Source organism: Ursus maritimus, unplaced genomic scaffold (genome assembly GCF_017311325.1).
Source record: "Ursus maritimus isolate PB19 unplaced genomic scaffold, ASM1731132v1 scaffold_4, whole genome shotgun sequence".
Classification (NCBI taxonomy): domain Eukaryota; kingdom Metazoa; phylum Chordata; class Mammalia; order Carnivora; family Ursidae; genus Ursus; species Ursus maritimus.
Window position 1 is genome coordinate 69,402,502 of NW_024426552.1, and position 21,426 is coordinate 69,423,927.

The 21,426-nt window shown below is 35.6% G+C and overlaps 1 protein-coding gene across 8 annotated transcripts in view; it reads right to left on the reverse strand.

Moving 5' to 3' along the window:
• The window catches only part of DLG1 (discs large MAGUK scaffold protein 1), a 272,209-nt gene that overhangs the window by 132,479 nt on the left and 118,304 nt on the right, over nucleotides 1-21,426 (reverse strand). The window contains exon 1 of one of the 8 annotated variants that reach the window (XM_008708353.2): nucleotides 11,346-12,406. The exons of the other annotated variants lie outside the window; for them this stretch is intronic. Within the exon in view, the coding sequence (XP_008706575.1) occupies nucleotides 11,346-11,579 (234 nt within the window). The 5' untranslated portion in view covers nucleotides 11,580-12,406. Of the gene's footprint in view, nucleotides 1-11,345; nucleotides 12,407-21,426 lie in introns of those variants that run through there. 8 annotated transcript variants of the gene reach the window in all.

The following is a 21,426-nucleotide window of genomic DNA, read 5'->3' on the forward strand; positions in this document are numbered from 1 at the left end:
AAAAAACAGACTATTTTGTGGAACTAATGATAATGGTGGTGATGAAGATGGTAATCATGATGATTATCAGGTATTATTAGGGCTTTGCTTGTACTGTCTCATTTAATTCTCACAAAATCTTGATGCAAGTAACACTTTCATCCCTATTTTCCACAGGTGGAGGAAAGAGACTCAGAGAATTTAGGTGTATTTGTCTAAAGTGCTACAGCTTGTAAATGGCAGAAAGGAGATTTAAACTCAGGCCACCATCCTCCAAAGACAGTTTGTTCTACCAGAATGCTACATTGTCTTTTTAAAATACTTCATAAAGAGTTATTTTGTCCTTACTGTTACTATCATATTTTACTGCAAAGACAATATACAATACCCCAAAAAGAAACAGAATACTTCAATCCTTAGCTCAAGGACTGGCAAACATTTTCTAAAAAGGGCCAGATAATACATATTTTAGACTTTATGGGCCATGTTTCTGTGTTGCAACTACCCAACTTTGTGCTGTAGTAGCTTAAAAATAGCCATAGGCAATACACAAATAGACATAGCTGTGTTCCAATAAAACTTTATTTACAAAAACAAGTGGCAGGCTGGATTTGTGCTGACTCCCACTTTGGTGATTTAAAAAAGAAAAAAAGGCTGATCAGATTGGTGAAGAAAACAGAAAATGACTTCATGATACTCAGGCTAGTTTTTACTAATTACAATTGCTTTAATTTTGTTGCAATGCTTTATCTATGATAATAAAAATATGCACCTCCTCCCCTAAGATCATGGAAGTGAGAATAAAAAAAACAAACAATACACATGGAAATTTCAAGTTTCATCTGTAGTTCTATAAAATATTTTTACAAAAAAGGCCTATAAAATAAAGCAGTGTTCTTATAACTGAAAGAATTTAAGCTCTATACTGTATGTAGCCTTCCAGGTTGGGAAGAGTGTTTAAATTACATGATTTTTGTTCTCCTTCCCACTCCTACCCCCCTCCAAAATCCTGCTTATGGTATTTAGTATAGATGAAGCAATTAATTCCTAAGATCGGTATGCATCTTGTTTGTTTTACCTCTAGCTTTCAAAATACTTTCAAACTGATTTCTTTTTCAAATTTATAACACTTTGTTTTTTTTTTTTTTTTAAAGATTTTTTTTAATTTATTTATTCGACAGAGATAGAGACAGCCAGCGAGAGAGGGAACACAAGCAGGGGGAGTGGGAGAGGAAGAAGCAGGCTCATAGCGGAGGAGCCTGATGTGGGGCTCGATCTCATAACGCCGGGATCACGCCCTGAGCCGCAGGCAGACGCTTAACCGCTGTGCCACCCAGGCGCCCCTCAAATTTATAACACTTTGATACATTAGGTGGTTCTACCAAAGATCAGTCAGAGTTAAATACAGAAAAATGAGGCTGGGATCTGTTTTGATCCAAATCTCAGATTATAATCTCTAGTTATTTCTCTCAAGACCAACAAAAAATCTGTAAGGCAATCTACTGGTCCTATTCTGTCATAACAATAACTGCTTCACACTCCAGAGCTGGCTGAATCAATAGCCACAATTTAGATGTCACAAAAACTAAAAAACATTGTTCAGAAATAGTATTAAATTGGGGTTTACTAAAGGATAAAGAATTAATAGGCAGGACTCCTTTTAAGAGGTAGGGAGAAAAATCTTTTAAACACATTTATCTAGAGGCAGAAGAAGTTGTGTTTAGGCTTTCCTAAAATTCCACTACCTCCAGATGTCATTGCCAGTTGGTTTATACTTGCACAAAATAGGTCCAGTCTTTTTTGATTGATTTGCATATGCCTGTAAAATTATTACATCAGTTGGTTTATTTAAAGTTTGTTAAATAAGGTGATAATTGTAGACTACTGTTCTCCACATGGTCTGAACAACTATTTTTACCTTTATAAAAATTCTAAATTTTGATATAAAAATGGAGGACTGAAATGTAATCTAAATTAGAGTGCCAGGAAGTACAAAGAATAACACAGAAAAAAAAATCTTTAAAGAAAATGAATCTAAGTCAAATTTTAACGATAAGAATTTAAATTCTTCATATGTATAAGAATACATATGCCTAATTTTTTCACAAAGAGCTTTGGATTACTTTTGAAATATACATGATTTTACAAAATCTTGTAGTGTAGACTTTTTTAATTAAAAAAATTTTTAAAGTATTTTAAGCCATAGTTCTACATAAAAGTGGCTTGGGAAATTTACAGTGGCCAAACCATATTCAGAAGCTCCAAACTTCCTTATAGCCAGCATCAGATTAAATGAAAATAAACAAGTATATAACATTTGTTTATTAGTTCAACAAATACTTATCAAGTGCATTCACCATGCGAGGCTCTGGGGATACAAGAAAATACACATCTTGTACTATCAGCTCTTATAAAACTTATGGTTCAGCAGCTAATATTAAACAAATCATTACCAACTGATTACCTGAAATAAACTGACTATAGTTGTGATAAGAAGTATGAAGTACAAATCTCATGAAAACACACACTGCTTGAAAATACAGGCAAAATGTTACAAAGGCTGAATCTCTTATCCTGACCCCATGAGAAGTGGATAATTTTTCAGCACTGTTACTAACACATTATTTAAAAGGTTAACTTTAAAACTTGTTTGAATTTATTAAAAATATATAAGCTGCAGCTTGTGAAATTTCTCTTTCTACCTATTTGCCCTTGACAAAAGGGCCATCTAACAATCATGACACTATACAGAAGCTACAAAGATGAATACAACATACTTCCTATTTATAAAGAGATTAAAAAAATTTCTTTATTCTTTATATATATATAATAATTCTTTATTCTTAAAAAACTAGTTTTTTTAAGTTAGAGCTAATCTATCTCCATTAAGATATTAACTTTTTTAATAGGCTTTATTTTTTTAAAGCAGTTTTTAGGTTCAAAGCAAAATTGAGCATAAAGTACAGAGCTCCTATATAGCCTACACCCACACACATGCAGAGCCTTCCCACTATCAACATTTACCACCAGAGTGGTACATTTGTGCAAATGATGAACCTACACTGACACATCACTTTATCCAAAGTTCACAGTTCAGGGTTCACTCTTGGACATTCTATGGGTTGTAACAAATTTATAATGACATTCACCTACCAATATAGTATTATACAGAATAGTATCACTGTCTGAAAGTCCTCTGTGTTCTACCTATTCATCATCATTCTTCCTTAACCCTTGACGACCACTGATCTTTGTACTGTCTCCATAGTTTTGCCTTTTCCAGAACGTCATACAGTTGGAAGGACAGGGTATGTGGCCTTTTCAGATTGGCTTCTTTCACTTGGTAATACATATTTAAAGTTCCTCCATGTTTTTTCATTTCTTTTTAGGGATAAATAAATTCTTCTGTCTGGATGTACCAGACTTTATTTATCCATTCACCCACTAAAAGACATTTTGGTTGCTTGCAAGTTCTGGCAATCATAAATAAAGGTGCTATAAATGTGTGCAGGTTTTCATGTTGACATACTAACACATCTGGGTAAATACCAAGGAGTGCAACTGCTGGACACTATGGTCAATTTGGTATTTTTAAAAAGGCTTATATAACCATTGTAAACAGTTATTTTTTGTTTAATCTTCATCTCTATACTTTTCTAAAGTGTCCTACTCTACAAATGATTGGGTCTTAAACATCATTTGAACAAATTTTTAGTGGGTACATATAGAAATTTCACAATGTTCTTCAGGTGAAAAGGGGAACAATTAATTTCTAAATCCGAGTCATGGTCTCCATCTTACCATTTAGCTTTAGTGGCCTTTTGAGTGGGCACTTAAACAGTGCTAACAGGCAGCACCTCACAACCAGTATAAAAGAGTTTTTATACCAACCTTGGTTTCTTGGTTAGCCAATACCCAAAGGAGACTATTTCTAACTATTCTCCTAGAAGCTATTCTATCAAAGTCAGCATTTCCAAAGTAGTTTAAGAGGACTGTCTCCCTACTTTCTATATATTCTAGTTTAATATGAAGGCATTATATTGCTGAATATAACCAATTTCATTCCATAGAGATGAAGAAAAATATATAAATTTGATCTAACACTTCAAAATACAACTATCATTACGCATGAGTCTAAATGTATGAAACATGTATAGAGGAAGGTTAGGCCAATTCAGAATGGTCCAAGGTGGAGATGTCTTGGTGTGACTAGACCTGCCGCCTGGTGGGGAAAATCGGCAGATAAATGGCTATAAATGATGTGCCATATGCCTTTGTTTGCCTGGTAAGTCTATATTTATGCCTGTTGTCCCACTTTAATTATTAATAGTTTTCTCTTTCCATCAAAAGTACTTCAGTTTCGTCGATGAGTTACACAGTCATCCTAATAATAAGGAAATTGAATGATTTCTCTCTTCTCTCTCTGTCTCACCTCCTCATGAATCTCTCTTCCTAGAGGGGTAAACAGGAAGAGAATCATCAACTAGAGGATCAGAATAACACTAGATAAAGTGTGATATATGTTTCACAGAAGGCCTAAGGAAGAAATTCAGATAAATATATTTATAATAATAAAGTATCAGATAATATTGAATGCTATAAGGAAACAGTTTTTTAAAGGTAAGAACACAGAGTAATGTTTGGAGTGAGTATCCGCACAACCTTAGATAAGAATCCTGGAACGACCTGTGAAAAGGCACAGATAAGGAGATATCTGAAGGCAGTGAGGGAATGAACCATGAGAATGTCTAGGGGAAAGAATGTTCCAGGCAGAGAGAAGAGAACATCAAGATAAAGGTTCTTAAATGGCCACAACTGATGAATTTGAGGAACAGTAACAAGGCCAGTATAGCTGGAGTAGAGTTAAGTGAGGGAGCAGTAGCAAACACAAGTGGATGTACTGCCGGGGCAAGATCATACAGGTGTTTTGGTCTGTGGTTAAGAAGAATTATAAACTGGATCAGATGACATGGAAGGGTTAAAAATAAGGTACTGACATTCTGAAAGGATGACGCTGGCTGATGGGTGAACAGACTGTTGAAAGAATGGAGACAGGGAGGCCAGTCAGAGGTCTACTGGGGCAGTTCAGACAACAAATTAAGTAATTTAAACTAGTAGTTGTGGAAATTGTAAAAAGTGGTCAGATCATAATATATCCTGGACATAGAGCCCATAGGATTTACCATTAGACTGAATGTGGACCATAGGAAAAAATAATAGAAAACGATTCCAAGAGTTTCTATCTTCAGCATCTCAGTGAGTGATGATGAAAGACGACAATAGGGAGAACAATAAAACTGGAGACTTGTTTTCGACATGTTAACTTTCAGATACTTAATCCAAGCGGAGATATTGTATAGGAAGTTAGATAGACAAGTCTAGTGTATGGGGATTAGCTCCAGGCTAAAGATACAAATACTGATGTTATTTAAAGGCACAGGAGTGGATGAGATCACCTGAAATGTGAGTATAAAAAGACAAGTTCAAGGACTGAGCCCTGAGGCACTCTAACATTTAGTGGCAGAAAGAGGAGGATACTGCAAAGGAAACTGAGTTTGGGAGAATATTGGAAAGATAGTGTTCAACAGTAAAAGGCGAAAAGAATTTAAAGGAGGGAACCATCAATTGCGTAAAAGCTGTTGTGGGGTCAGGTAGAACAAAAACTTTCAAGTGATCATCGGATTTGACAATCCACTCCAAAAGAGGATTATTTGTTTGGTAGTTTTAATGAGAGGTATTATAGGAGGTATACATGTTGATGAGAATAATTCAGTAGAGGGAGAAAGACAGATAATGCAATGAAGAAGAGAGAATTTCAGAAGTCCTTGAATAGTCAAAGGGACGAAGAAGTGAAGGGTGAGCTGTAGGAACAGATGGATCATTCATATCAACAGGCTAGAGAATACAGAGTAAGACCATCAACTGAGAATGAGGGCCAGGAAGTGAGTACTGGAAATTTATTGTGCAACTTTGGAGCAGTGTGGAGGAGGCAGAGTTGCAATTAACCAAGGTTGAATCTTACCAATGAAGTGACGGAAGGGCAACAGAGTTAATGAAAGGCAGCACTTTTAATCATGGACCAAGGAATCTGAGCAAGGCAAGGAGGGAAGTGAGAGCATGAAAGGAGTAACAGATAATGGAAAGTTGGGCTGAAGGTCTTCAGAAGATAAATTTTTAAAAAATCACTGTAATAGGGTAAGTGAGCTAAAAAGAAAGTAAGTGCTAGTCAGATAGTTTGAAATGCTTGCAAATGAGATTTTTTAAGTGGTACGGTCAATGGTAATGAGTTCTTAAATGTAACGATTTAAGGGGGTCACCCAACTGAAGAAGACTAGATTCCTAGAGGTAAGGATATCAAAGAATTGAGAAGTCAAGATTTCGGATAGATCACACTAGGATACTGAAAATCACTAAGAATAATGACAGAAAAAGTGGGCAGAGAAGAGATAGTAAACCAGGTGATCAAATCATCAATGAGTAGGAGTGACTGAAAGAGATGCAGATGACTAAAAAAGGAGGGGAAGTAGAAAATATTGTCTGATGGCATACACATTTTTTTTTTAAAGAAAGAGGAGATACAGTCACCCATAAATATCAATGATAAGCAAGGAAGACAGATAAGATTTCCCCTTTTTGTGAGTGATATAGAACAAAACAGTATCGCCAGGGAAATGCCAGGTGTCTGTGAGAGAAAAAAAGGGTGAACCACCAAAGAAGAATCTGAGGATAAAGAAAATTTTGCTGATGATGAATTGGGAGTTCCAAAAGGCAGACTGAAAGGCCTTGGTAGGTCAGAGAGAAATGGGAGTTTAAAACAGATTAGACATATAGCAGAATCACTCAGAGATAAGGAAATGAATGAGAGTGATCTGGAAGGTTTGGACTTTTTGGGGTGACTAAGGGTAAAAGGATATAGAGTATAAAATTAGTCCTGATGGTATACCTAGGAAAGCCTGGTAAAAGGTGAATAATCAATTAAACTTAGTTGTCTACTTGTGACTGGTTTAACAATTTGCAAAAGGGAATGTTGGGAGGAGAGGAAAAGTCAGGGAATTGGTGGTCTCACCAAGAAGGGAGGTGCTCTTTGGCCCCCCCCTTTAAATCCTACAATTAAAGGTGTTGAGGTCTGGAGTTCTTAAAAAAGTACATGGCTGTACTTACAGTTAATTTATTCAGTCAACACTATTTATTGAATGTCTGAATAAACTCTACTACCCTAGGTGCTGTAATTCCTAATTATCTGTATTTGAATTTGTTCATGGACTATCGAAAGTAATATAAAAAGAAAATAATAATATAATGAAGTAAAACTGCTAGGCACTGTTCTAAGTATGATACATATATTAAATCATTTAATAAAATTAACTCATGAGGTTGATACTATTATATGCATTTTTGGACAATATGTCGAATGCACAGCTCTACAAAATTAAACCCTTTATAATCTAGAATGTATCTGTTTAGGACAAATAGTATTCTTTTTACACAAATTAGCCTCTATATTTTTCCACATGGGTATCTGAAAAGTGTTTTCCTGCATTTTAATGTAGGACAGGGTTTTTCCTTTTAAAAAAATTATCCAATTCTTATTAAAATTTTATTGTTCTACTTCAGTTATGACAAGTCATCATGTCTGTTCCATTCACTCGCAGGAAAAGAACTTTGTTGTTTTCAGCTCAATTTGGCATGTGAGTTGTTTGGGGGAGGGCAGAATCCTGTTTGACTATTTATAATGATCCATGTTAGGGATTTTCGAATAGTCCAAAATATAGGCACAGGTGCTAAACACACATTCAAAATGACCTACCACTTCACAGCTGTTCAAAGTTTATATGACTACTATACTCATTAATAAACACTGATATCGCCAAGGAGGAAAAACTTTTTACCTAAGGGCTAATCAAGTAGCAAAGACTAGAAATGCTGGAGTTCTTTAAAACACTCATGAATATAAAAATTGGTCCGAGACTGGAATAGAGGTGAGTGTGCTAAATAAGACAGAGCATATTGGCATTAAGTGATCCTAAATGCAAGAACAGAGGGAATTCTGAGGTAAAGAACCGGGGAGGGTTTGACAACATGTAGGCCTTTTTTTTTCTGTATTATCCAAAATTAAAAACATTAGTATGAAGCACAAAATAGAAAAAACTTACACCGAAGTAAAAAAATTAGAAAGTCCTCTTAATTTAACATTAAAACAAAAACAAAAACAAAAAAACAACCCAAGGGCACATAGGTGGCTCAACTGGTTGTTTGCATTCAACTCAGGTCAGGACCCCAGAGTCCTGGGATTGAGCCCCCCATAGGGCTCCTTGCTCAGTGGAGAGCCTTCTTCTCTCTCTCCCTCTACTGCTTCCCCTGCTTGTTCTCTCTCTTTCCTCTGTCAAATAAATAAATAAATAAATAAATAAATAAATAAATAAATCTTTGGGGAAAAAAAAAAGGCAACCCATGTGAACTTCTAGGATATAACCCAATGACAAAAATGAGAAAGCTGTACAGTTACCATCATTGTGTAGGGACTCACAGGGGTGAGGAAATCAGGTACATGGGGATTTGTGTGGCCTGAAGGAAATATGAAGAATGGAGGGGAGGAAAAGGGAAACATAGAAAGAAATGGGCTACTGTGAAGAACTAAAGGCCCTGGTGAGGAAAGGAAAGTGGATCCAAGAAAAATAGGTACCCGGGAGGTTTCGGATTAGGTGCTGTATTTTGGAAGGCCATAAACTAACAAGGTTTTGGTGACTGAAATGGCTAATAATCAATTCCATAAACATTTACTGAGCATCAACTATATACCAAGCCCTATCCTAGAAGCTGAGTGTGTTGCAGAAGTTTATAACCACTTAGCTTCCTTAACACATTAATGACTTCATACTAAATTACAGATATTACAGTAGAACCTAGCACATAATCGGAGTTATGAATGTGAATACTTCCAACACACAAGCAATTTAAATGAATCTCTAAATAAATTTTCTTTTTATTTATAGAGGGTATTTGGGGGGATATTAAATCAGAATGACTTTCAAATTAATAAAACTTGATTTAATAGCAATTCTCCAAACTGCTAAAAGTATCATGCTGCACAGTAACAAGGAATTAGATTCAAACTTAATCTTGCTATCAAATCTTACAAAAAATATTTCTAACAAGAGTGAAATAGGAAACCTGGTAATCACTGTTGCTACTTATCAATCAGAGAACTATCATAGTACTATCTTCACAGATACATAGTATATGTTCAATAAATTATGAAATTTCATTAATTTACCTTGTTTTTAACAATATGCAAATCCTTCTGGTGCTACAAATTAAAAACTGCCAGCCATGGGTCAGTAGATGAAACAGAAAAATGTAGTCTACCATCAGCCAAGATCCAAATCTGTCTAATATTCTATCTCGGTCCTATCATATTTTATCCAGTAAATGAATTCCAGTGAGTTACAACAAAAGACTTGGATATATAAAACATCTAACTCATCAGTTAGTAAAATATGTAGAACGAAAAATGGTATGATGGTACTTTAGAGCAGGAGAAATAAAAGCTAAAACCTGTGCCCTAACGTCTATACTTCTAGAGATGAAATACAAAGGTAATGAAAAGACAAGTAAAAAAAGAGGTATGAAAGAAATAAAAACTAAGTCATTTATCAGTATAACAAATGATTTGAACCAAGTGGGAGAAAAATAAAATTTTAAATGGCTTTGTAGAATTAATTGTGAACAAAAGTTTTTATTGCAATTATGACTCTATTTTAGTACAACAGCAGCTTTTTCTCCAACTCCTAAGTAATTATAATGTAATTCTGTGGTTTCAATAGTTTTTTATGTGAACTATTTTGCTTGCCTTTTCATTTGTATACCCCTAATAAGATTATGTATCAGTGGTAGTGTGTATGTATACATATAGAGTACTGTGGACTTATATAAACTACATGTAAGTTTTTAAAAGTTTTTAGCACACCTTTTTCTATTGACAATAGAAAATATCATTTAATATTAATCTATTATGAATTAACAACACCAAGCCTTAGTCTTTGCATCCCTTTTTGGTATGTATAATTGTAGTCAAAATCAAGTTAGTTAAATTCTTCGGGCAGTATTCAATCTAAGAGTTAAGTCATATCATTGCCTCTGAAGTTTTGATTAAAACTAACATCACTGCCTACATAAGAACAATTAATGACTATCCCCAGCCTAGTAATTCCATTTCTCTCACATATTTAAGAGAAATAAGTACAATTTCTTAATAAATTTGACAATATTTTAAAATCAAAACTATTGAAAGACAATTCTAGTAACCAAAAGCAAGAAAGAAGCTGTTGACAGTTTATATTTATTGTGTTGCTTCTAATTATTAGAAAAAGATGGTTTTAAAGAAATTTATTTTAAAAAGCACTAGGATATGTGTATAAATTTTATGAAGTATTATTGATGTCAAAGGACAAAAGCAATCTCTCCTTGTTTTTAAATTAGACTATTTCTTAGCCTTTCATTTTTACTAAAGTTTAATAAATATCTATAGAAATATTTTAAAATATGAATAGGCCCCCAACCTCCTTTAATGCCAAATAAATATTTCACTTAAATTACTATTAATTTTCTATTTCCCCCATTATTTTTAATACTCATTTCCTCAAAAAGATTTGGTTTTATGTGAATTTTTTTTTTAATTTGGGAGATTTTTAGTGCTTGCTCATCTCTTTAAACTGTCAACTGACTATCTGAAAAAATATTCCTACAATAGTGTAATTACATAAGTTTAATGCTTTTTAAATTAACCCTAGATAATATATATTTATAGAAATGGAAGGATTCATTAAAATCCTTGAATAAACCATAATTTAGTATAACTTTATAAGATATAAGTATATAACAACAGTCAGCTGTATTCAATTTATTATGAAACACTGGAAAATAAAAATCTTTATTTTCTGTTTCTTTACCGTAACAATCTTCCTAAGGTTATCTAATGACATACAAAAGCTAAAGAGGTTTTTGGTTTGTTTTTTTTTTTTTTTTTGGTTAGACATCATACCTTACAGCATTTAACAGTCTAAAAATAAGGAGACAAGCATTATTAATTTACACTGTAATTTATGTATCAATGGTTTGTATTTTTAGAGAAGTCCCTCAACAGAATCAGACTGTTTTGTTTGGTATTACATAAGAGCAAAAGAGAAAACATTGTTTCCCCTTTTATGCTAAAGACCTACACAGATGGACTGAAAACACATATTTCTGTGCATCCAAGGTTTCAGTGCATAAGACTATATTTTTAATAAGAAATCTATATTAATACATTTGCAAAGCAAACGTAAACCAAAATATATTGAAAATAATTTCAACAAGTGGTATGTTACCTGGGTGGAGCTGGTGGCTACCGAGATGCAGTCAATAAAGCTGTGTCTTCGAGTGAAAAATGCAACTATCTGCTGCCAGCGTGAAGGTTCTGGCTCAGCTTGCAGTTCATCTGATGAACCCTTTTTTGCCCAATGTTTCTGCTTTGGGCCTACTGAGCCATGGCTAGAGCTAGTATTGCCTCCTCGACTGGCGCGAGAGTATAGAAGTGTGTTGTTCCCGAAAATGTAATTCATCTCTGCAGCCCTGCAGGTGGTTGCCAAGCAGTCTTACTTCTCTACCAGCTGCTGAGTGGTGAATGATCGGTAAAAACTGCAGCTAGAATTACAGCAGCATCACTTGTAGATCAGGGAAAATAAAAACCTTGAGAAATGATGCTCATTTTCTCTGTAATTTCTTCCCATGAAAGAGCTTGTATCTTCCCTCTGTACCTGCTAGTTGTATGATGGCTGAGTTTATATTTGCAGACAAAAAAGACGGCATAAGGTTGATGTCTTTCTCATGATTATTTTTTCACCAGCGTCTGCAGGAACCAAAAGCTGTTCTTTTGTTAGCTGATAACTAGACGGAATGAAATCCAGGAAGTAAGGTCGATTAGCAGGTAAAGAAGGATGTTATAAACACTGGACTACCAAGACCCTTTGGGGCTGCCTGATTTAATGCACAGGGTGGAGAAACCCTGGATTATGAAGTTTCAATCACAGTCTGTAGTAAAATCCAATGGCATCATCTCTGCTTAAATAATTATAAATATGAACTGAATTTAAAAATACAAAAGGATTCTCTTGCCAATAGTTCTGACTGTTTAAATAATTTTACTGAAGGAGGCTTTGTCATTCCCATATGAACTTCCACATCAGAAGGAGCTCACATTAATTAGTACCTTTAAAAAACTTAGAACCTATTTACATTCAACTCTGAGGATCTAATGCTAGAGGAAAATCCATTTGTAATGGGGCATGATCATTTTATGTAATATACTGGTTCTTAATGCTTTGATAATTGAGTCTGGAGACAGAAACAGATTAATCAGCAAAATAAATATTTGGCTTCTGGAACTTTTGTGATAAAAAAGAACTGTTAAATTATCACCATCATCTCTCTCATATACTATAAGTACTTAGATTAACAAGTTATGAATTTTTAAAAATGCAATAGAATTAAAAGTAAATTTTTTGTTTTATAACCAGCAACACATGTTTTAGCCAATGCTACATAAATAATACTCTGGGGTTCACTAAATCATATTGTTTGATTGCTAGATAGACATTTTCTGACATCTGATATCTAGGTCTGTGTTTCTCAACATAGTAGTCTACGTCAGAATCACTTAGGGTGCTGGTTAAAAATGCAGACTGGTACCCCCTCCTCACCAGAACTTTTTTAGGGTAAGAGGGATCTTGAAATTTTCATTTTTAAAAAGGCCCTTAAGTGACTCTTAAGCAACCTCAAGTTTAAGAACCATAGATTCCTAACTCTGCCCTGTTAACACTGCTACATTAGTATATAATAAAATATATGGTCGTTTTAAAGCAATATATGAATAAAATGCTACTTGATAATTTACTAATGGTTGAGTAATTTAGTTGTTAAGTTGATATAAGCACATCACAAATCCTAACCTCAGCTATAATGTTTTTCATATGTGGACTGACAAAAAAATCTTGCTTACTGTGTGCTTACCGCACCAACTAAATGCAGTCTACTAGAAAGTAGTACTGGCAAACTATGACCTCCAGATCCATTGCAAATCCTGATTCAGCAAGCAAAGATGCTAATACTCTCTCTGATTCTATCCCTAAGATACAGACACATGCCCAAAAGAGTTGAGAGTCATGTGGGACTCTTGAGAGCTAAGACGATTTGTGACAGATTATAGCACAAAGTTTGGCGCTTCTTCCCAAGGACTCTGCAGAGTAGTTGGCAATTTTGTGACCCTAGACAGATTGGTCCTGTCCATTTGGGGGTAAGGCAACAGAGGAAAACACTAAGACTAAACAGAGAACTGAGAATCCTCTGAAGGAAAAAAATTAAACCTCCTAAAAAAAGAAAAGCAATACCAGAAACCAGTAATATGGACCAGGTACTTAATAAACAACTGGTTGGTGTGGTTTACAAATGCTCCAGTAATTGGTTTGGCTCCAAAAGATGTGCCTTGATGATCCATGTCTGATGAAAACTCAAGACGGGGGGAACCCTAGAACTGATACAGGTTCTGTTATTCTGGATTGGTATGGATGAGGATATTGTACACAAGTGCTGAACGCAAATTTCCTACTCACATTGCAAACAATAGTAACACAGACAATGAATACTAAGCCATTTGTGTACATACATTTCTTATCCTATGGAGCCAAAGAGCTCAAAAACAATCTAAAGCCGAAAGGTCACTCCATCCCATATATCCCCTACGTACTGGGAAAAGTACTTTTCAATGCACAGATTTTCTAATCAAATCCACTGACATTAAGAAAGCAACTCTGAGTTTTGAGAAAGGCTTCTTTATGAAAATAACCTATTACCTGTGCTACAAAAATCTAGGATCATCTTATCCATCGTCCAGTAGTCAATGCATGCATACAAAACCATACGCGTACTTAAATCACAAATGGTTTCATGTGATTTGATTGGGAGATGAAAGGTGACCAATTCCTCACTGATTTCCACTTGAGAATGGCCCTACTCATATAGCAGAGCTGAAAAATAAACTCTATGTCATCAAAACAAAATTTAAGCTCATTATGGAAACTGGAAAGTCTATTTAAAGTAATGAATTAAAAAAATACACAATGTTGAAATCACTAAATAATTATTAACATTTTAATATGATTTCAATATTTCTTTCTGTACAGTTTACTTTTTTTCACAAAATGATAATACTATCTATAATAGGTCTCTAAACAATAAAGCGTAAGTAAACTGAGTACATCCACTTAGTGGATTATTATATAACCAAAAATATGATTATGAAGAATTTAGAGAAATTTATTTTGTAACATTAAATGAAACTAAGGACCATTCAAAAAAATATATATAGAATAGGTAGGCCCTCAATTATTTGTTTACCATTCCAAACCCACAAATAAACCCAGAAGTCTTCAGGTATAGTAATAAAGGCAAGGATTAAATAATCTCAGTGAAAAACTTAAAAGGTTGGGAGGAAAAACAATACTAAAATTCTAAAATACTAAAAAAAATTACAAGTAACTACAAAGCTACCATACTATAAATGCAACATAACAGGCATTTTCCTTACACTTTTATCTTTATGATATGGCCTATTAAATTTCAAAACATGCAACTGTACTAAGCCTTCAAAAAATTTTTTCTAATTTATTTAAACAAAACAAAGAACAAACAGTTCACCCACTTTTCCCACTCCCCTGCCTCTTACAACCAATCTTTTGTCCACGTTATGAAAGAGATCACTGGTATTTGTCTTTCTCTGACTTATGTCACTTAGCATAATGCCTTCAAGGCCCATCCATATTGTCCCAAATGGCAAAATTCCATTCTCTTTTACCACATGTACCATAATTTCCTCATTCATTCTTCCATTGATGGATTCTTAGGCTGTTCCCCTATCTTGGCTACTGTAAATAATGCTACAGTAACATGGGGGTGCATATTTATCTTTTTGAATTAGTGTTTTCATTTTCTTCAAATAAATACACAGAAGTAGATTTGCTGGATCATATGGTTGCTTTATTTTTAATTTTCTGAGGAACCTCCCATACTATTTTCCACAATGGTTTCACCAATTTACATTCCCACCAACAGTACATGAGGGTTTCCTTTATTGCATATCTTTGCCAACACTTATTATTTCTGCCTTTTGTTAATAGTCATTCTAATAGGTGTGAAGTAGTATCTTGTGGTTCTGATTTGCATTTTCCTGATGATCACTGATGTTGAGCATCTATGTTTTTATGTACCTGTCAGCCATCTGTAGGTCTTCTTTGGGAAAATGTCTATTCAGATCTTCTGACATTTTAAAATCAGTTGTTTGGTTTTTCTGCTACTGAGTTGAATCAGTTCTTTCTGTATTTCGGATATTAGCCCCTTATCAGATATGTGATTTGTGATTATTTTCTTCCATTCAGTAGTATGCCTTTTCATCTTGGTGGCATAGCTTCCTTTGCTGTGCAGAAGCTTTTTAGTTTTATGTAGTCCCATTAGTTTGTTTTTGCTTTTGCTGCTTTTCCTTTTGGTGTCAGATTGCAAAAATCATCACCAAGACCTATGTCAAGAAGATTACTGCCTATGTTTTCTTCGAAGAGTTTTCTCCTAGGATGAGACTAAGCTGAGAAGACTGATGACACAGACTGGTTATTTGCTTAAAAAACTCAGCTCATATATATACAAATTGCTTCTGTAAGAGCACCATCTTGTGGTCAAACTGCATGCAGCCTATAAGATTACCTTAAACACCAGGGCCATCCAAAAAAGTAAAATTCAACATTTCAATATATTCCAGAGATGTGAAAACAAAATTCATTTCAAAAAGTACTCATTATATACACAAAATGGGAAAGATTCTATTCAATAGGCTCATATTTGCTTATGTCTGTTTTTCTGCTACCCTCATTTCTCACAATATTAGAAAAACTACCAACTACTGCTGGTGATCTCATTTGATACTATTCTCAGTACTGCTGGATGAAATGTATCCACACTAGGTGATATACTTATTTAAAATAATTATCTGCTCCCATACTCTATTCTATCTTCGATTTCAAGTCCTGCTCAACTATGTTTACTTTGCACATATTGGTTTGAACATAATCTTCCTTGCCATTGAAAACAAAAGCCAAATATGAATTCTTTAATTTCCTCAATGATCAACACAACATTCCATACTAACCTACTGTCCTCCTTGTCAATTCATCCTGATTTAAACCTATTTTGAAATAGGATGGAGTTTTATTTGTTCAATTTACTGTTCTGACCATTTTTCCTACTTCCCAGCTCATTTTCAGTTTTAGGAATCATGACACTGTTCTTGCTATGATATACTATTCATAACTGTTTAAAATCTAAGCTTTCTGTAAAGATTTCTCATATACCACAAAAATTTATCCACTGCGTCCTTTTCTTTCACAGAACTTTTTTAATAATAATTTTTTATTATGTTATGTCACCATACAGTATATCCTTAGTTTTTGATGTAGTGTTCCATGATTCATTGTTTGCCTATAACACCCAATGCTCCATGCAATCAATATATGCCCTCCTTAATACCCATCACCGGCCTATCCCAATCCCCCACCCCCCTCCCCTCTGAAGCCCTCAGTTTGTTTCTCAGAGTCCACAGTCTCTCATGGTTCATTCCCCCTTCTGTTTACCCCCCCTTCATTCTTCCCTTCCTTCTCCTACCGATCTTCCTGCTATTTCTTATGTTCCATAAATGAGTGAAACCATATGATAATTGTCTTTCTCTGCTTGACTTATCTCACTTAGCATAATCTCCTCCAGTCCAGACCATGATGCTGCCAATGTTGGGTAATCATTCTTTCTGATGGCCGAGTAATATTCCATTGTATATATGGACCACATCTTCTTAATCCAGCCGTCTTTTGAGGGGCATCTCGGCTCCTTCCACAATTTAGCTATTGTGGACAATGCTGCTAGGAACATATGTCAACAGTTAAACTATAGATGTGTGTATTTATCTCTGGACTTTCAGTTTTATCCATTGATCTATATGTACTAGATTGTCTCAATTACTATTGCTTTGTAGTTAGTTTTAAAATCAGGAAGTGTGAGTTCTCCTCTTTTGTTCTTCTTTTTCAAGATTGTTTTGGCTACTCTGGGTCCTTTGTAATTTCAGATGAATGTTTTTTTAATTTTAATTTAATTTTATTTTTAGAGAGAGCGTGAGTTGTAAGGTGGTATCTCAATGTGGTTTTGATTTGAATTTCCCTGATGGCTAATGATGTTGAACATTTTTTCATGTGTCTGTTAGCCATTTGTATGTCTTCATTGGAAAAGTGTCTGTTCATATCCTCTGCCCACTTTTTGATTTGATTATTTGCTTCTCGTGTACTGATTTTGAGAAGTTCTTTGTAGATCTTGGATACCACCAGTCTTTTATCTGTAGTGTCATTTGCAAATATCTTCTCCCATTTTGTGGGCTGCCTCTTAGTTTTTTTGACTGTTTCCTTGGCTGTGCAGATTTATCTTGATAAAGTCTCACAAGTTCATTTTTTCTTTTGTTTCTCTTGCCTTTGGAGATGTATCATGAAAAAAGTTGCTGTGGCCAATGTCAAAGAGGTTGCAGCCTATGTTCTCCTCTATGATTTTGATGGATTCCTGTCTCACATCAAGGTCTTTCATCCATTTGGAGTTTATCTTTGTGTATGGTGTGAGAGAGTGGTCAAGTTTCATTCTTTTGCATATAGCTGTCCAATTCTCCCAGCACCATTTACTGAAGAGACTGTCTTTTTTCTATTGGATGTTTTTTCCTGCTTTGTCAAAGATTAGTTGCCCACGAAGTCGAGGGTCCATTTCTGGAGTCTCTATTCTGTTCTATTGGTCTGTGTGTCTGTTTTTGTGCCAGTACCATGCTGTCTTTGTGATCACAGCTTTGTAGTACAGCTCGAAATCTGGCATTGTGATGTCCCCAGCTTTGTTTTTCCTTTTCAACAGTTCCTTGGCAATTCAGGGCCTTTTCTGGTTCCACACAAATTTAAGGGCTGTTCGTTCCAGTTCTTTGAAAAATGTCATTGGTATTTTGATCAGGATGGCTGGATTCTTTAATTTCCTCAATGATCTACACTTTTCAGTGTAGATTGCTCTGGGTAGCAGAGACACTTTAACTATGTTTATTCTTCTGATCCATGAGCATGGAATATTTTTCCATCTTTTTTTTGTATCTTCTTCGATGTCTTTCAAGAGTGATTTGTAGTTTCTAGAATATAGATCCTTTACCTCTCTGGTTAAGTTAATTCTGAGATAACTCATGATTTTTGGTGCTATTGTAAATGGAATCGATTCCCTAATTTCTCTTTCTTCAGTCTCATTGTTCGTGTATAGGAATGCCACTGATTTCTGAGCATTTTGTGTCCCGCCACATTACTGAATTGCTCTATAAGTTCTAGTAATTTGCGGGTGGAGTCTTTTGGGTTTTCCATATAGAGTATCATGTCATCTGCAAAGAGAGACAGTTTGGCTACTTCTCTGCTGATTTGAATACCTTTTATCCCTTTTTGTTGTCTGATTGCTGTTGCAAGGACTTCTAGTACTATGTTGAATAATAATGATGAGAGTGGACATCCTTGTCGTGTTCCTGATCTTAAGGGAAAGGCTTTCAGCTTTTCCCCATTGAGAATGATATTTGCTGTAGGCTTTTCATAGATGGTTTTTATGAAATTGAGGAATGTACCCTCTATCCCTGCACTCTGAAGGGTTTTAATCAGGAAAGGATGCTGTATTTTGTCAAATGCTTTTTCTGCATCAGTTGAGAGGATCATATGGTTCTTGACTCTTTTCTTGTTGGTATGATCTACCACACTGATCGATTTGCGAATGTTGAACCACCCTCGCATCCCAGCGATGAATCCCGCTTGGTTTTGATGGATAATCCTTTTAATGTACTGTTGGATCCTATTAGCTAGGATCTTGTTGAGAATTTTGGCGTCCATATTCATCAGGGATATCGGCCTGTAATTCTCCTTTTTGATGGGGTCTTTACCTGGTTTGGGGATCAAGGTAATACTGGCCTCATAGAATGAGTTTGGTAGTTTTCCTTCTGTTTCTATTTTTTGAAACAGCTTCAGGGGAATAGGTATTATTTCTTCTTTGAATGTTTGGTAGAATTCCCCGGGGAATCCGTCAGGCCCTGGACTCTTGTTTTGGGGGAGGTTTCTGATCACTGCTTCAATCTCTTCATAAATTAATCGGTCTGTTTAAATAATCAATTTCTTCCTGTTTCAGTCTTGGTAGTTTACAGGTTTCCAGGAAGTCATCCATTCCTTCCAGGTTGTTTAATTTATTGGCATAAAGCTGTTGATAAAAGTTTCCAATGATCCTTCCTATTTCATTGGTGTTGGTTGTGATCGCTCCCCTTTCATTCATAATTTTACTAATTTGGGCCTTTTTTCTATTCTTTTGAGTAAGTTTGGCCAGTGGCTTATCGATCTTATTTATTCTTTCAAAGAACCAGCTTCTAGTTCTGTTGATCTGCTCTACTGTGCTCCTGGTTTCTATTCACCGATCTCTGCTCTAATCTTGATCACCTGCCTTCTCATGCATGGGTTAGGCCTGTTCTTCTGTTCCAGCTCCAGCTTCTTGAGATGAGAATATAAAAACTGCATTTTAGATTTTTCTATTCTTTTGAGGGAGGCTTGGATGGCTATGTATTTTCCCCTTAGGACTGCCTTTGCTGTGTCCCAGAGGTTTTGGACCGAAGTGTTTTCATTCTCATTGGTCTCCATAAATTGTTTAAGTTGATTTTTAATTTCCTGGTTTAACCATTCTTTTTTTTTTTTTTTTTAAGATTTTATTTATTTAGTTGACAGAGACAGAGACAGCCAGCGAGAGAGGGAACACAAGCAGGGGGATCGGGAGAGGAAGAAGCAGGCTCATAGCAGAGGAGCCTGATGTGGGGCTCGATCCCATAACGCCGGGATCACGCCCTGAGCCGAAGGCAGACACTTAACTGCTGCGCCACCCAGGCGCCCCTACCCAATCATTCTTGAGCAGGATGGTTCTTAGTTTCCAAGTGTTTGAGTTTCTTCCAAATTTTTCCTTGTGATTGAGTTCCAATTTCAAAGCACCGTGGTCTGAGAATATGCAGGGAATAATTTCAGTCTTTTGGTATCGGTTGAGACCTGTTTTGTGACCCAGTATGTGATCTATTCTGGAGAAAGTTCCATGGGCATTCGAAAAGAATGAGTATTCTGTTGTTCTGGGGTGTAGTGTTCTGTGTATATCTATGAGGTCCATCTGGTCTAGTATGTCATTCAAAGCTCTTGTTTCTTTGTTGATTTTTTGCTTAGGTGATCTGCCTGTTGCTGATAGTGGAGTGTTGAGGTCCCCTACTATTAATGTATTATTATGTCTCTTTATTCTGGTTAAGAGTTGACTTGAGTATCTAGCTGCTCCCCTGTTGGGGGCATAGATATTTATAACTGTCATATCCACTTGTTGGATACATCCTTTAAGAATAATATAGTGTCCTTCTGTATCTCTAACAACAGTCTTCAGTTTAAAATCTAATCTATCTGATATGAGAATTGCCACCCCAGCTTTCTTTTGAGGTCCACTGGCATGAAAAATGGTTCTCCATCCCTTCGCTTTCAGTCTGGATGTATCTTTAGGTTCAAGATGAGTCTCTTGTAGACAGCAAGTGGATGGGTCATGTCTTATTATCCAATCTGCAACCCTGTGGTGTTTTATGGGAGCATTTAGGCCATTCACATTGACAGTGATTATTGAGAGATATGATTTGAATGATGTCATGTTGCCTGTGAAGTCTTTGTTTCTATAGATTGTAAATTTCTGTTCTGTATCACTCTTGGGGCCTTTTTACTTTTACAGAACCCCCCTTAATATCTCATGTAGGGCTGGTTTGGTGGTTACGAATTCCTTCAGTTTCTGCCAATCTTGGAAGGTCCTTATCTCTCCATCAATTTTGAATGACAGCCTTGCTGGATAAAGGATCCCTGGCTACATGTTCTTCTCAAATAGAGCTTTGAAAATACCCTGCCAACCCTTCCTGGCCTGCCAGGTCTCTGTAGACAGGTCTGACGTTATTCTAATATTTTTCCCTCTGTATATAAGGATTTTCTTCCCCCTGGCCACTTTCAATACTGTATCCTTGGATCTGATATTTGCAAATTACAGTATGACGTGACGTGGTGTAGGCCTGTTCTCATTGATCTTGGGAGGGGTCCTTTCTGCCTCTTGGACACGAATGCTTGTTTCCTTTGCCAGATTAGGGAAGTTCTCAGCTACAATTTGTTCAAATATCTCTTCTAGACCTCTCTCTTTCTCCACCCCCTCAGGGATGCCGATGATTCTGACCATTGGAACGTTTCATTGAGTCAGTAATCTCCCGTAATCTACATTCTTGAGATTGGA